The following is a 17,439-nucleotide window of genomic DNA, read 5'->3' as shown; positions in this document are numbered from 1 at the left end:
CAAATTCAGAGGGACTTGACTGGTAGATACAATGAGGTACAAAAGAGACTCTTACTTCATCTATTAGACTGCAAATTCCTAAAGGATAAGAACTGTGTAGTATACATACTTTGTTTTCCCCACAGTGTCCAATAGCATGCACTTTATAATAATCTGCTGAATAATTGATTAACACTATTAATAATACGAATTAGTATTAGTAAATGGTAAAACTATTACTAATATTTACACTACAGCCTACTTATAGACCAACTTAAGTAACCTTATTGAATGCTGGTTGTCTACAGCCCAGACTTTGACAACTCTCTGAAGTATAGGAAATTAGAGTAGCAGTGTCAAACTAAAATACAAATGGGCCCACAAAACTGTAATAAAAATCTTTTCTGGCCCCATATTAACTTAGACAACCACATATTAATATTATTTGTGTTTTGTATTTTTATTTATTTTGTTAAATTTTTCCCAATTACATTTTAATCTGGTTCTGCAGTACTCATGGAGTGTTGGGGCAATGCATCCTATGGGTCGTGTGTCTGATCCTCTAGAAGACAACTAAGCACAGCCCCATCCATTTAGAAATAAACTGAGCTAAGAGAAGTTAAGCTCATACAGCTAGTCAGTGTGTATGTCAAGATTAGAGTATAGGCCTCTTGACTTTTAGGTTAGTGTTCTTTGTACTATGTTATACTGTCTCCTTGTAGTGTGTGAATTGGCCAAGTATGTCTAGTTGTTATTTTCTAAAATAAAAAAAAAATAGGTGAATGCCACCAATAAATTAGTATATCTCATGTTTGTTGGAGTGTTGTAACAAATTATTCATAGAGAGTAAATTGTTACATACTTGCTATTTACATGCTTATTCATTCTAACACTTATAAAAAGGATTCCTTTGTACATTTTAGATCTTTGGCCAAATCTATTATATATTCTCTTAAGTTTAACTGGTAGTAATGTTTCTGACAAAGTATCAATGGCATTTATTTTCTTCATTAAAGGCTATTTTACTGTGTTTGATTATTAGATGGAATGAAGCAGTGCTAGCAGTAGAGGAGGCTTGGGAAGATTTGGTGTGGGGCTTCAGTTTAATTCCAAAAATTCCAAAGAGGTGTGGAGGACACTAGGAGTAGTCCCAGATGGAACTTCCCTTAGTCTTGATGTTGCTTAACCCAAACAGCAGGTAATGTTCAATTTAATTCTAAGGACATTTATTGAGCAGGGCACTGTTCTAGTGCTAAGGGGATACAAAAATGATTCACCTGAAGTAAACAAATCCACGATGAACATCTCTAGGTAATTCTATTTGAGGTTAAATTTAGTTCTCCATTAATAAGCACAACTCCTCTCCCACTAGTCTCAAAACACCCCTTGACTATAACTTGGTGTGAAAAGAGTTTAGAAAAATATGTATCTGAGGTTTATCGTCCTCCGAAAGGATAATGCATTGTTTTTTTTCTTGTTTCTAATTAGTAATTTAAGCATATGTTCAGCATTTAACTCTAAATGTTTGCCTTTTCCCCAAGCTCTAAGACAGCTGTCCAAGATTTGAATGCCAGAAAACATTTAAATATCAACATCTGTTGAATTATGTTAATTTAGTGTAATATAATTGGGCATGAGTTGGAATTGATCAAAAGTATATGAAATAAACAAAGGCAAATCCTTGCCAATATCTTGGTACGCAAACAAGTCACTAAGGAATGAGGGAGAAAATATTTGTTTCTACAAGGAAAATGCAGAAGTAAAATTGATTGTGAAATATGTATTTATTTATTTTTTTATGGACATGGAATGGCTATTCTGTCAACTATGTCAGTATTTGCTACCAATTGTGTATCAGGGAAAAAAAAGAAAATAGCATCAATCAATAGTAGCTCATTGTTGAAGGTCTAAATCTTGTCCTATATTCCTATTTACATAGGAATTCAAAGCATTTTTTAGTATCTTGAATTTTTAGATTGCAAGATTTTTTAGCTGGCTACCTTCTTTATTATGAAGATATATGAAGCAATTGAAAATAGAATTGATAAGTTAATATGATTTGGGTTTCTGTACTATACTCATCTAAAGAGTAGTAGCTAATGGAGCTAGCTAATAAGTTCTAAAGAAATGGAAAAAAAAAAACCCCACACAGAAAAAGGAGAACCCTGTGTTGCACACAGGAAAAAAGTGACACTTTGATGAAGACTTTAGTGCTAGAAAGAACATTTTTAATGTAGTAAATGAAAGAAGCTTCTGTCTATGTGTACTATGGCAGAACCTTTCAAGTAGCAGGTAGTATTAAATGTTCTATTTGTTGATTTCAAATATTAATACTGATATACTGCAAAATTAAGATTTTTAATTTTCTTGTTACAAGTAATTTTGTACATATGCAAATGTATAAAATTTATTTTAAATTATATAAGCCTGTATTATCAATATGCACCTAAACCTACTAATGATGAAATTACAACTCATACAACAGCATACCTACAAGCTACTCTTCTATGATCCTGCAGATGTACTTTAACCATTTCCTAGGGAAGCCATCTATGGGACTGAAAGGTTAAGTTCAATGTCCATGCCCATTTAATCACTGAATCAATTTGAAATGTGCCAATGGTGAAAACAGACACCTGTCCTTGAGGAAATGGACCTAGGTCCACAAACATTTTGGCTATAGGTCTCTAAGCAGCTTTCAGCTGGAAACTACTTTTAATCATTATTGACCATAGCTAAATTTAACTGGAACTCTAGTGGTGAAAGGCTGTGTACTCATTTAGTAATCCTAAATTATCTAGTGGTTCATCCACTGGATGTTAGGCACAGGGCATACAGATACTTTACCTAGGGACCAGTTGATCTCTTTTCTCATTTAAAAAATACCAGATTCTGATAACTTATTTTGTTAATGATAAATTTGTTCTTTGGGATCATCTGATATAATTGAATATCAACCTTTCAAAAATCTAATTGGCTCATACTAATTTTATTTAGTATAATCACAAATTAAAGTAACATTCTGTAATCATTAGTTTAAAATCTTGGCAGGCAAAGTTAGAACTTCATGATGCCAAAAGGACAGGAGGGAAGAAATTAGTAATTTGTGAATTGTGCTACTTTTTGATGCAATAATTTGGTCTTGTAAAGCAAAACAGATTTGTAAATCACTTAAAATGGTTTTCTGAATACTATTTCTAAATACTTTCACCTTTTCTACCACAAATATCTTAGAAATTTATCTAGAAAACCTTAAAATACTTTTAATTAGAACAAAATCCAATAAAAATGAAATAAAGAAAAGACTCAGATATTTGCTAACAGTTTTCAGATAGATGTACATAAACAGTAGTATAATGAGAAAAGTGCTTTTGTTACTTTAAGTCTAATGAAAGTCTTTTAGAACTAGAAAACAATAGCAGTCTTAGTGAATGTGATAAAATAATAATAATTTAGCATTATAAAAATTAGATGTAGAAAAGCTATTATGTGAGAAAAATGAAAAGAGAATGTCCATCTAAAATTTGGCTTTTGAATATGATTATGTTTTGAGCATGAGAGAAGATAATTTGTAACAGAATGCTGAAATTACAGACAGAAAGATATATGATTTCACTCTTAAATCACTTAAATAAGGGATCATTTCCTTTTGCTGATACTATATAATTTCTGTGAAAAGCCACATTAAACAAATATAGTACATGTAATTAACCAGTAGTTTAATGTACAGTTTTCCTATTCCAATTTATTAACAGCTGCTCAAAAATGTAGTAATTAATGGTTTCATTTATTTTTGGCAAACCTGCAACGCAACAAATAGTTTTGTATCTGCTACAAATTAGGAGTCTTTCCCAAATAACAGATGACACTGTGGGAAAAAGGGAGCAGGCACAATCCTTGCACATCTTTGTCTCTTTAGAAGATCAAATAAAGAGCAGCTGTAATTCTATTTGTCACATCTGTGTAACAAAATACAGTGATCTGTATCATTGGATGAAAACGAATGAGTTCTGTTCTAATGTAAATAGGAATTTCTTTCTACCCTGATGCAAGCAAGTTGAAGTGAATTTTTTTTTAATTTAAAGCAATAATGGAGTTTATTTTGAATTTCCTGTCAAATCTTTTGGCATTTTCTCACTTGAGGAGACTCTTTTAAATACTAGTTGGCAATCTAAGGCAGCAATAAAGAAATAACAACTGGAAAATAACTTGTTTATTCTATCTATGTAAACTATTAACAAATCAAACCAGAAATGAGAACAAACAATATTCAGGATTTATCATGGCATCTGATGATATCTTGCTGGATAATCACAGTTTTAAAGAACAATGTCAAAGTCTAATACTTACAAAACATGATTTGCATTTAGTACAAAAAGGTTCCTAATAGATGCTGGGTTATCTAAAAAAATAATCTGCCAGTATCTGGAATAAAAATGCTTTTACTTGACTCCAATTATTTGCTAACGTTAGAGGGGGTATAACTTGCCAATATATCTGGAATAAAAATACTTTTATTTGACTCTAATTATTTGCTAGAATGTCAGAGGGGGGTATCTTTCTATTTCCTGTGCAACTACAAAAATCTGAACATAAGAAAGCAGTACAAATTACCAAAAGAAAGCAAAATCACAACTATAAAAGGTTTGGTGCTGGTGAATACAATTTTACTCTGCAAACTGTAATTCAAATAAAATTGTAGTAAAATATAAAGGTTGTCATTTGGAAAATGAACATAATAGAAAAAACAAAGGATACATCTGCTACCTTCAAGACCTTCCTCCATGTAGCCATTTTTTAATATTCCCATCAGAGGTGATTCCTCCCAGAGTCCTTTGGCCTCTGAAAGTACTTGGCTTATTATCTCTCATGGCTTTTCATCATCTACTTATATGTAATTGTGTACATTTAATTTATTTTCTAGTATATAATAAACTATGTATAGGCAGGGATTATATCTAACTTATCTTTGTATTTCAACTGCCTATAAGGGTACCTTGCACATAGTAGGTGTTCAATAAATATTTGTTGAATTGAACAAATAAAATGTGTGGAAAACCTTTTTGACACAAGGTATTGAATACAGTGGATGCACCTTATATGTTAACAGCTTACATTCATATAAGACTTAAGGTTCTAAAGAAGTTTACTTGGAGAAACCCTGGAAACTAGGGAGTACTAATCAAAATTCAATTTATAGATGGAGAAATTCTCTATGTAAGAGGTTAGCAACTTCCCCAGGATGCCACAGAGGTTCTGAACTGAATTTCAAACCAAGATCTTTTTTGAGGATAAGCTTAACAATCTTTCCACTATAAAATGCTACTGAATGACTGACAAAAGGAGAGGAACATTTAGGACTACACTTTGACCAAAATAATGTGTGTGTGAAAACACCAATTCATTAAAACTAGATATTATCAAATGTTTGCTATCTAGGAAACTGGGAGGTGAGGCTTGGATAATGAAGCGGTCTAGAAATTTTGTAAATTCAGTTTGAATTTTGCTAGTGCAAACTGGCTTAGAGTTAAAAGCTTATTTGAGGAAGAGAAAAATTTCCAGGAAGAAACTCATAACTGAACTGGTAGGTGAGGTAGGAGGGCAAGCTAGAAGGGCAACCATTTTTCCTGCACTCTGGAAAACCACATCCCAGGAAGGGTAAATGTTGCTGGTAAGCACTATCTATTCTTAGGGAAGAAAGTGCTAACAGACACATATACCAAACTTATATGTGTGTACATGTGTGTTAGAAAAAACCCTAGAGTACACACACACACACACACACACACACACATTTAAAAAAAATAAAATTGAATCTTCAAATTTAACCATTTTGTTCAAAGGTTAAAAAAATAAAAACAACTTTATAAACGTAAGATTTCAAAGGTCAGTTGGGTGGCACAGTAGACAGAGTATCTGGCACTGAAGTCAGGAAGACTCACCTTCCTGAATTCAAATCTGGCCTCAGACATAGCTGTGTGACCCTGGGCAAGTCACTTAGCTTTTGTCTGTCTTAGTTTGCCATCTGTAAAATGAGCAGAAGGAAATGTCAAACTACTCTAGTATCTTTGCCAAGAAAACCCCAAAAGAGGCCATGGAAGAGTTGGAAATGACTGAACAAGACTTCAAAGAATTCATGGAGAAAAGCCTATACTTGCAAAAAAAAAAACCAAACCATTCAGAATGAAGTACAGTGAAATCCAGGAGAGTTAAGTAGTTAATACTTGAGCAGAACAATGAGTATGTAAAAATCTATTAAAAGTCACTGTTAGAATTTTAATGTAAGAAACATAAGCCTTCAAAGAGAGATTAAAAACAAATGTGGTATTGCATTTATAGACAGACTAGGCCCTCAAGTTTAATCATGTTTGTTTTTCTAAGTCTTGAATAAAGCACAACTATTCATGATAAAACATTAAAAAGAAAAGGGATAGGAATATTTTTCTCCTTCATATGATAAAAAAAATTCTTTTGGAAATCAAGAGTCAACATTATATGTAAGGAATAAACATGGGAAACACTGCCACTAAAAAAAAAATTACAAAAGAAGACCATTCACTTTCAGTGCATTCTGTTTGACATAATTTTAGAAATACTAGTTATGGTATGATAAAGACAGTGAAAGAATTGCCATTAGTAATGAAGAGGTTAAAGCTTCTCTTTGCAGATGACAAGATGTATAGCTAGAACATAAATAATCTATATTTTTATATATTAACAATGAAGACCGTGAAGAATGAAAAGATAAATACCATTTCAAGTAATGACAAGATCATCAAGTGTTTGTGTATTTTAAATATGTGTGCATATATACACACATACATATATACTTGTGATCTCACTGGTGAAAGGAACTGTGGGTAAGGAAACACCTTTTAACAATGGAGATCAGCAATAATTCTGATATAATTTTAGTCTTATAGAGACTATAATATAATTAATATAATATAATAATTTTAGTCTTTATAGAGACCATAATAGTATACATTAATATACTAATAATATATGCTATCATTTTAACATAGTAGCATCCTAAATAACATTTACAAAGACAATTACAAAATGGTTTTGACAAAAGTCTTATACATAGTATGTATAAGACAAAAGTCTCATATATACCAACGACAAATAGTGAATTCAAAAGTGAAGAAGGTTTTGATGGAAAGATATAGTCTGGGACATTTTGACTTTTCAGGTGCTTGTAGGACATACAGCCAGAAAGAGAAAAAGATTTGGAAATCATCTATGCAGAGGCTATAGTTGAAGCCAAGAGAATAAACAAAACTACCAGGAAATGAGATAGAGAAGAGGAAAGGGGAGAATGGGTGGGGAGGAGAATGAAAATAAAAGAGATAAGCATAGAAGAGGGAGTAGAGAGGAGTTGTGTCAGTTCATAAAATTTTCTCTATATTCATTATACTTATGGTTTCTTGGAGGAAAATAATTTTATATTATATTCATATACCACAATTTGTTTAGCTATCTCCCAACTGAAGGGAATCTACTTTGTTTCTAGTTCTTTGTTATCACAAAAAATTGCTGTTGTAAATATTCTTTTGTATACTGAGACCTTCATTTTGTCAATGACCATTAGGGCATATGCTTAGCAGTTGAATCTCTGGGTCCAAGGGTTAGAATATTTTAGTAATTTTATTTGTAATTTGCTGGATGCTTATAACAATTTGTAGTCCCACCAACACTGTACTACTGCATCTGTCCTTCTACAACTCCTTTAACATTGACTAGTGTCATTAAAATTATCTTTGTCAATTTTCTGGGTAACAGGTGATATCTTAAAGTGGCTTTACTTTGAATTTCTCTTATTATTTGTAATTTGCAATATTCTTTCATATGGTTATTAATATTTGGAAATTCTTCGACAACTGTTCCTATTATTTGACCACTTATTCACTGGAGAATGGCTTTTGGTTACATATTTCTGTTAGTTGTTTTATCTATGTATCGTGAGTATCAAACACTTATCAGAAATACCTGATATAAAATATTTTTTCCTTACTATTACTCTTCTTATCCCATGCATGTTGATTTTTTTTTCCATACAAACATTTCAATTTTGTGTGATCAAAGTGATTTATTTTATCTTTTGCCTCTATCTCTTGTTTGGTTAAGGATTCATTCCATATCTATATCTCTGAAGGGTAAATGATCCTTTCCCCCCCATTTTTTCATGTTATAATTTATTTTATTACCCTGATAGGAGAACTGTAAATTTGAATAATCTTTCTAGAGGGTTTTTGGCAATCTACATTAAAAGTTACAAAATTTATTCTAGCCTTTGTCCTAATGATCCCATTATTAAGGAATTAGCTAAGTATAAAAAGGCCTAGTGGTACAAAAATATTTTAATTGCTTTATTTGAGATATTGAAAAACTGTAAAGAACTTATAAAATAGTTAAGGAATAGTTGAGCAGATGGTAAGGAATGAAAAAATCATTTATTAAGCACTTACTATGTGCTGGCAGGCTATATGCTAAGCACTAGAGATGCAAATACAAGAAACAAGGTAGTTCCTTCCCTTAAGAAGTCTACATTCTATGAGGGGATGACTTCACATAAAGAAGTACTGAGGATGGGCATTTTGGTCTGGGAAGTAATAGCAAGTTATAATGAGTGGGGTCATAGGACAATTGATTCATATGATCTTTCCAAAAATAAGAGTGGAGGGGTAGCTAGGTGAAGCAGTGAATACAGCATCGGCCCTAATACAGACAGGAAGTGCTGAGTTCAGATCTAGCCTCAGACACTTAACATAACACTTACTAGCAGTGTTACCTTGGGCAAATCATTTGACCCCAACTGCCCTGCCTTCCCCCTCCAAAAAAAAAAAAAAAAGCAAAATAAGAGTGGAAAGTGTAGAGAGGAAGTATGGCAGGCAGGAAGATGGCTGGATTACAGCACAACATTAGCTAAAACAAATATGGATTCAAATGAAAAAAAAATGCATCGTGAAGAAAGCAGAACCAGAGAATCATGTGTATATATGTATATACATATATACACACATATATATATCTTATAAATATATTACAGAAAAGCCATCCACCAAAACGTTATATTTCTTCATCTGTAAAAAGGCAAGAGATTCAAAGTGGTCATAGTGAACAAATTATCACTGTTAGAAGGTCATAGAAGTTAGTATTCTTAATAGTCCATTGTAGTTAAAATTTTTTAATAGCTAGGATTACACAGTAATATTGGGGTTTGTGACTTTGTGGTGATCTCTAACTTTTGTTGAGTCTGTTTTTGCTGAATTACTGTTTATAACGAGGCATCCAGGTGGCTCAGTGCGCAGAGTGCCAAGCCTGAAGTGAGGGATACTCATCCTCCTTATTTCAAATCTGGCCTCAGACACTTACTGGCTGTGTGACCCTGGGCAAGTCACTTAATACTATTTCCCTCAGTTTCTTCATCTTTAAAATGAACTGGACAAGGAAATGGCAAATTATTCAAGCCAAGAAAACACCAAATGAGATCACAAAGAGTTGGACCTGACTAAAATGACTGAACAACATCAAGAACTGTTTATAATAATTATTTAAGTTTTGAAAACTAAATCTTAAAACATCCAAAGAATGCAAAAGGAATGGCGACTTTCTGTCTTGGTGTATATGTTCACATCTTTGTATTCATGCATACAAACACACACACATACATATACTGTCTCATATCAGTATCCTTTATATCTATGTTTGGAGATGATGAAACTGAGATGCCCACTCTTGTAGCTACACTGGAAAAGTCTGATGTATAACAAGAATGTCATTTGCTCTGCTGCCATAGCTGCTATTTGCAGAGCAGCCTGGTATTGCATCCAATTCTATCTCTTGCCTGATAATTTGCCTGACTCCTTTGATAGCAAAGAGTGGGGCCATATCTGTCTGCTACACTCTCAGCAGGCTTGTAAGTTTCTTTTGTTTCCCAGGACTGCATGGCTCTGGTGTATTGTGGGATGCTGTGATTCCCTAAACCTCAGCTATTTACTTTTTCTTAAAAGATGTATCAGTATCAGCAACTGTTAACAGTTAATAGGTGCTTTCATGCTATCCTGGCATATTAAAAAGCTTTTTTGTCCCACATGAGTACCTATAGTTCAGTGACCTTTTGGGGAGGACATGAACTTGATCTCTTCACTAGACAAACCACCTAGGATGGAGTTTAGCTGTTGTATGGTTGCCAGGCTAAACCAAGCCTTTCACTATGTAAGCTGACACAATGGTAGTTTATACAAGTATGGTTGCATAAATGGGTGGATGCCCTGTAAACTTCAAAGAGAACTCTCAGCATGGCTGCCCTGCCCAAGTAGGCTATAATTTAAAGGAGCTGGAAGATGGTAGCCTCTTTGTAGCAGGAAGAAAATACAGTTAGCTGGACAAATATTAAGATGGTAGAGAAGGGACAGGTTGACCCACAGAATTTGTGCCAAGCAATACAAAGAGCTCTTGGTATTGCCTCACTTCTCTCAATATAGAGGCATTAGAGACATTTTCAGAAAAAGCACTTATTGGTATATAACATAGGTTTAAGGAATACACTAAACCCAGCAACAATACTTATTTATCTACCCAGTTAAAAGTTGTCCTAATTCAGAAGAGCCTATCACAAATATCTGGGTAGTCTATTACTGTCTTCTCTCTCTTTCCCAACAAGTGGGTTTACAAAAAGACAAGAATTTCTTTGGTTCTTAACATTCTGAAATTTCTGTAATGTTAATCCTATATTGCTATTTATTATTGAGTATTACCCATAGGTAATGTTGGATCCATTCAAGAAGCCAGATCTTGTCAAATAGTATTGCAAGCATAAAGAAACAAGCTTTTTTCCCCTCAGGACCTTTAGACTGATGCCACATTGGTGCCCTTTTTCGTCTTTCTTTCACCTACAGAAATATGCTGTGGTAGAACAATTTAGTGTTTTCTTTTTAAACGGTTGCCAATAATTTTTTGCATGTGTAATATATATACAGGGCCGCTAGGTGGCACAGAGGCTAGAATGCCAGACCTGAAGTCAGGAAGAAGACTTCTCTTTTTCAGTTCAAATCTGGCCTTATTTTAACTAGCTATGTTAGTGGCACATAATTTAATCCTGTTTGCCTCAGTTTCCTCATTTGTCAAATAAGCTGTAGAAGGAAATGGCAAACCTCTCAAGTATCTTTGCCAAAACAACCCCAAATGGTGCCATGAAGAGTTGGACACAACTGAAAAATGAGTGAACAACAAAAAAATTATTTGGTGCAAGCTGGTATCTAGAATAGTATCTCTGTCTTATACTCAGTCTAGAGATGTTCACTGGTTATAATGCAGCCCATAATATTTCTCAAAGCTTCCATGACTACTGTGAGCATACAATTAGCAAATAGCTACCTCTAAGATGATTATCTCATAGAGATTTCTGATGATGTTTATACACCGTTGAATTAAAAGTTTCCTACAGGTCAAGTAAGAGATTTTAAAATTAATTTACAAACCAGTCCTTTTTTTTCCTCTAAATGAAGTGATACAAAGAATAGATGGATCAAATTTTATCTGTGACACAATCTTCTGATGCTAAAAAGTAGTGTAGTCTTATGGAAACGGCTGGCACGGAGTGAAGAAGCCTGAATGCAAATACCACATCTTATGCTTACTAGCTGGGTAAGTCTTGCCACATCATTCGACCTCTAGGAACCTCAGTTTCTTCAGCTGTAAAATAGGCTAGTATTTCCATCTCCTCCTTCATGGTGTTATAAATCTGTAAGCACTATGTAAATAGGAGTCTCTGGCAATAGTCTGTGATTCTGATAGTGAGTACTACATCATCAACAATGGCACCATCACAGACTAGACTTATGAATGAGAAACACTGCAGAGTTCCCCAAACCTCTCAGTAACTGACAGAAACATTCTATGGATGATACCAAATTATTTTTTGTTTGATCAATCCAGTGCGGAGGTCTTCATATGGTTTACTATACTTCTCTTGTATATTTTAACACATCTTCTTTACTATATTTTATTAATGAACTGAAATAATTTTATAATAGATTTTAGGGTTATCATTAAGTATCCTATTTTCATTGTCTGAGTCAGTTTTTGGACAGATTTCCATACTTGCAGTAAGCCAGAAATGCCTTACAAATGCATTTAATAGATTCTTTGGACCGGTTTTACATATTATTAACCTAAAATTTTTTCTTACAGTACATATGTCATTAAATAATTCTTTCTAATGTAATATATCTTTATTCTGTAGGGTTCAGCTTCTAGACACTCTAGTAGCCTGTGACCAGAAGATCCCAAGAGCACTGGCCCCCAAAAATCTGGGGTATAAGCAGGTTCCATAACAGGAGTCAAATCAGTACAAATGTCAGGGAGATAGTTCTTGACCGAACTACTTCTTTGTTAAGTTCCCAAAGGTGACCATCTTTATTTAAATAAAAAAAAAATTGGCGTAGAAAAATATTCAATGAAAAACTGTGAGAATAGTCATATTATCCTATAAACTGGAAAGATCAAATTTTATATACTAAAGAAAAGAAATGTACTCTTCCTCAACAGTATTTAATGTGCAAGAACCAAAAGTTACCCTATTTTAAAGGGGATTATGTCTTCATTCTTGTTTGCTCACTCTTTCTAATAACGAAAATCATTTACAAATTGAATACTCAAATTAATCCTCACACAAATAAAACATAGATCTCAATGCCACATAAGTTTGGGAGTAAGATTAGTTCCACTTCATTGAACTTACAAATCATTTCAAAGGAAATAATTATACTGACATGATCTAAACTGCTTTTGCTTATCTATGAGATAGAAATTTTCTTATTAAAATCTTTTTTTACTTATTTCTAAATTAAAGCAATAAAAATACTTTCTTCTTTCTTAGTAGTAATCTTCGATGTGTATTCTAATAAACAATTAATAGCATAATGTAAGTATTTAAAAAAAAAGACAACCCAAATCTCAAATTATAATACTTCTATGCCATTCTTTGGAAAATAATGGCGTATAACTTAATGGAAAAATGAAAACGTGATTTCAGACTTCCTCACCTGCTTGCAGTTTTCACAGAACAGTTTTTCTTGTGTCCTCGTTCCGATCGGTTATCTCTCAGGAGCTGAAGCTATACAAAGTGTTAAGACAGTTATAGAAACAAGCACATTTTAGTTATATTTCTTTGCAAGTAAAAAAATATTATTGTCATTTACATGAGCAAGAGTAATTTTATTCACACTGGCTTAAAGGAAAGGCTACCTTTGCCAGAAATAGCACTGTAATCCTTGTAAAAATGTTGCTAAGATTTGGCAATTAAATGCATTCTTGATGGCTTGACTGACCTTTCAACTTTTTAATGGATAGAATGGGGCTTGAGGTCTGAACCTCTGTTTAAATTTTGCTTCTCCTGAGTGTCTCACTCTCTTAACATCATACTTATTTATGAGTTTTATGAGGTCTTGTAGCCAATTACCTTGATAACAAAAGTATCTAATGCGGTAGTACCTACCAGTATAACGTTTTGAAGAAAACTTGAAAAAAAAAACAACCCTTCTCATATAGATTAATTACAGATTTGATGGTAGGAAGTGGAAAAACTGATTACTGGTACTTCAAAATATCTTAACATTCTGCCTCTCTCCCAACACCTTTGCCTCTATTTACTTTTGGTTCAATCAAAACTGTTAGTAGTCCCATTCATGAAGAAATATGAATACTAACAATACTAAGTTATATCTAAGTATAGTTCTTTAGATATAAACTCAGATAATTTAATATGAAAGTGAAAATTTTAAAAATGCATGTGCTATAATATTTTAGACTAGTACAATATAATTGGAAAGTATACTACATTGAGATTCAAGAGACCTGTAGTCTCACTTAAGTTCTGCCTTCAACTACCTGTGTGACCTTTGATAAGTAATAACCTGGCCCATAACATGAAAAGGTTGGATCAAAGTTTATTCCAATTATAAAATTCCATGGCTATGAATCTGTAGGTTAGGCTATCTTCCATACATGTATACATGCATGTGTATGTGGGCCTTCAGTGGAAAGAATAAAAAATTGAGATTTAGGTTCTCGTTCTGACTCAGATACTTATTAGCCATGCATTTTGGGCTAGTTATCTTAAAAGCCTGACCTTCAGCTCAGGATGCTGGAAAGGAGAAATGCTATTTGCCCTATGTACCTTATAGTAAGATCAAATGAGATGTGAAAGTGTCTGATATATACAAAAGTACAATACAAAAAAAAAATGTAAGATGTTACTGTTATTGCCTCCAAATTGGTTAAAGCAAAAGCTAAGTGGAACACTTGTTATTTTCTTGTCTGTTAATGAGAACCCTGCAAGCTGAGGCACCACGTAGGTTGACAGCTAAGTTAAAGTCATCACAATCACAATATGGCTAATTGCCTCAAACCTTAGAGAGACCATAGAAGAGAAATATCAAGATCTAAATGATTATTCCTTCAGGTAATTCGAATTAAATTTAAATAAAAACTATGAAAGTGAACACAAATAATTTGGCATAAAGCAGTATTTATACTCTGGGTTCTGCTAAGATAATGCACTGTGAGCTGTCAGTAAACTTCAATGAAGAATGTTATCCTGTGAATCTATTACCATCTACAGATGTTTATTTAGATAAGGAATTATCACCTTGAACCTTGGTCAAATTTCCAAGAATATTCCATTTTTCATTAACTTGTTTCATACTGATACCAAATGAAAAGAGATAAGCAGAAAGTTGAATCTAAGTCAACCTGAGACAGCTAATATGAGGCCAAAGTCAACACTTGTTACCACTTACAGAGAAAAATTAGATTACTGATTCTATTGCAACCCATTAATTTGAAAGCATTTCCAATAGAAAACTGTTAATTCCTTTGTCACTTCCATATATAGTGTCTGCTTCAGGCAGGGTAGGGGGTGGGGGAAGAAAACCAAGTGTGACACAGGCAATTATTGGCATGTCAACAAAAACCCTACTTCACCCCCTTCCCCCCAGTGATAAGGAGAATAACATTCTGATGAGCAATATAGAGATGTTTTAACATTGGCTTTAGTATTGCATATGTATTAAGAGCTAAAAAAACAAAACAAAGCAAAATATTTTGAAACAAGAATGGGATTCTCTCATGGCAAAATGTGTAATTATGAAAAGTTGAAAGCTGAATGTTCTTCAATACCAGTACTATGTGGTTGCATTTAAACTAGTTAACATCTCTTCACTGAATGATGAGGCTAGAGGACTTCTGTCTGTCTGTCTCTCACATACACACACACCGTTCTCCCTCTGTTTCCTGATTTTAATGCTTTTGGCATATGACTAAATGGCTGATTTTGATATTATTTATGGAATACATCTATGTGAAACATCCATTCAATAGTTTTCTAAAAATTTTCTTGATTTCCAGCGCCTGATGTGGTTCCTTGAATATAGCAGTTGTTTAATAACTGCTTATTGGATTGAACTGAATTTATCACTATTTTATTTGGAATCTTTAAAATTAAACCTATGTAAAAATATAGACTGCATATGATGAATCTTCATATAGGACAGAATTTCAATCCTCCTATTCTAAAGGTTCAAAAAAGAAAAAAAGAAAAGTCCAAATTTCGCTAAGGGATAATAAAGAGAATAAAAGAAATCAGTCATGGATGCATATCATGTCCTTCCATTTCTCCGTAACTAACTATAGAAGGACAAAAGGCCATAAAAATACAATTAAAAAAGAAACAAGTCACAATCACTGATTTAGAAGGTAGTTCCAGTTTGAACAACTTCTGAAATTTTCTAAGACTTAAGCCATCTTTTATTCCTAAGTGGTTCTCTTCTTCACTACACTCCTGCATTGTTATTGTTATATAAATAAGGTAATTTTAGAACAATCTGATTTAGAAATGGCTACAAAAACATTTCTCAAGTTGTCATGAAATGCATCTTACTTTAAATGACTAGTTTATTGGGCTAGCCCCAAATAAGAACATGTTTTCCTTAAAAGTATCCTTTGTTTTGTTTTTTAAAAAGACAGATTGGAAAAGAATTTCATTGAAACCTATCCTGATAATTAACACAAAACCTAGAACAATTTAAATATGTGAGGAAGATACAGATGACAAATAGAGTGGCTTATATTATATTTGTATAGTACTTCTAAGTTTTCCATATGCTTTCCCACATACTATCTCATCTGATCCTCACAACATCCGTGTAACATAAACATAACAGACAGTTCTGTTTTTATTTTGTTTTGTCCCATTTTATAGTTGAGGAAACTGAGGCTCAAAGCCATGAAATGATTTGGCCACTGTCACATGGCTAACAGTGGCAGAGCAGTAAATAAGAGGCTAGGAGTCCTGACTTGTAGATCAATGTCCTTTTGAAACCTAAGGACTGCTCAGCCTTTCCAACTGACTTGTAGCCCAAACCTCCCGTTATGTGTTATTTCACCCATTAGGAAGTGAGCTCCTTGACATCTATTCGTAGTGCTCTGCATATAGTAAACTTGATCCTTCCTTCCTTCATTTCCTTCCCTTCCTTAATTTCCTTTCCTCCCTCCCTCCCTGCCTTCCAGAACTGATTTGGTCAGTTCAATAAAATAAGTGGTCAATTTAATAAAAAAAAACCAAACCCAAAAACATAAAACTTCTGTTTAACAGAATTGATGGATCAAATTCTATCAAAAGATGAGAGCATTTGTGTACCCCTAAACAGTCTGGTAATGAAAACACAATGAAGCAGATCATAACCAAACCCTATATGGCATGCATAATCCAGAGGCTTTTTCTAATCTGGTCACTCTCTAATTTATCAATATTGGGTCAAACCTATTCATGTATCCTTGATATATCCCTTCCTATTATTTCCAAGAGATTGCCCTCACAATGATCTTTCTTCAATTCTTAATGTCTCCCTATCTACTAATTTCTTTTGTTGCTTATAAACCTGTCCAAATCTTTATTAGGCCATACCATTCCCTCAATCTATCATTCTATCTCTCTCCTTTTCACTGCCAAATTCCTAGAAAATGCTGTTTACATTCTTTTTTTTTTTTTTAAGCAATTGGGGTTAAGTAACTTGCTCAAGGTTACATGGCCAGTAATTTCTGGGTGTTGAGTATCTGAGCCCGGATTCAATCCTCCAGGTCATCCTGACACTGGGGCCTGTGCTCTTACTCGCTGTGTTACCTGGCTGCCCCATGCTGTTTACACTCTGCCTAAACTTCCTCTTCTTTTGTTTACTTTGTAACTTGCTTCAGTCTGGTTTTTTATCTCATCACCCAACAGAAATTACTCTCTCCAATACTACTAATGCTCTCTTAATTGTCAAATCTTATAACCTTTTCTCAATTCTGATCCTTAACCTCTGAAACACTGTACACTTTTGATCATCTTCTTATAGATTTTCTTTCTTCATTGAATTTTGAGATACTGTCCTTTCTTGGGTCTCCTACCCTTCT

General features: G+C 33.5%; 1 protein-coding gene across 4 annotated transcripts in view; it reads right to left on the bottom strand.

Moving 5' to 3' along the window:
- Positions 1-17,439, bottom strand: part of GPATCH2 (G-patch domain containing 2) — a 258,389-nt gene that overhangs the window by 42,272 nt on the left and 198,678 nt on the right. For all 4 annotated transcript variants that reach the window (XM_069066026.1, XM_069066021.1, XM_069066020.1 and 1 more), the window contains one exon: positions 13,032-13,102. In XM_069066026.1, coding sequence (XP_068922127.1) covers positions 13,032-13,102 — 71 coding nt within the window. The remainder of the gene's footprint in view (positions 1-13,031; positions 13,103-17,439) is intronic.

The sequence above is a fragment of the Petaurus breviceps genome, unplaced genomic scaffold, assembly GCF_028583685.1.
Source record: "Petaurus breviceps papuanus isolate PSGF00001 unplaced genomic scaffold, PetGlider_PUasm1.0 90702, whole genome shotgun sequence".
Lineage (NCBI taxonomy): Eukaryota > Metazoa > Chordata > Mammalia > Diprotodontia > Petauridae > Petaurus > Petaurus breviceps.
Note: the sequence above shows the minus strand (reverse complement) of the source record. Positions and strands in the feature narration are given on the sequence as shown.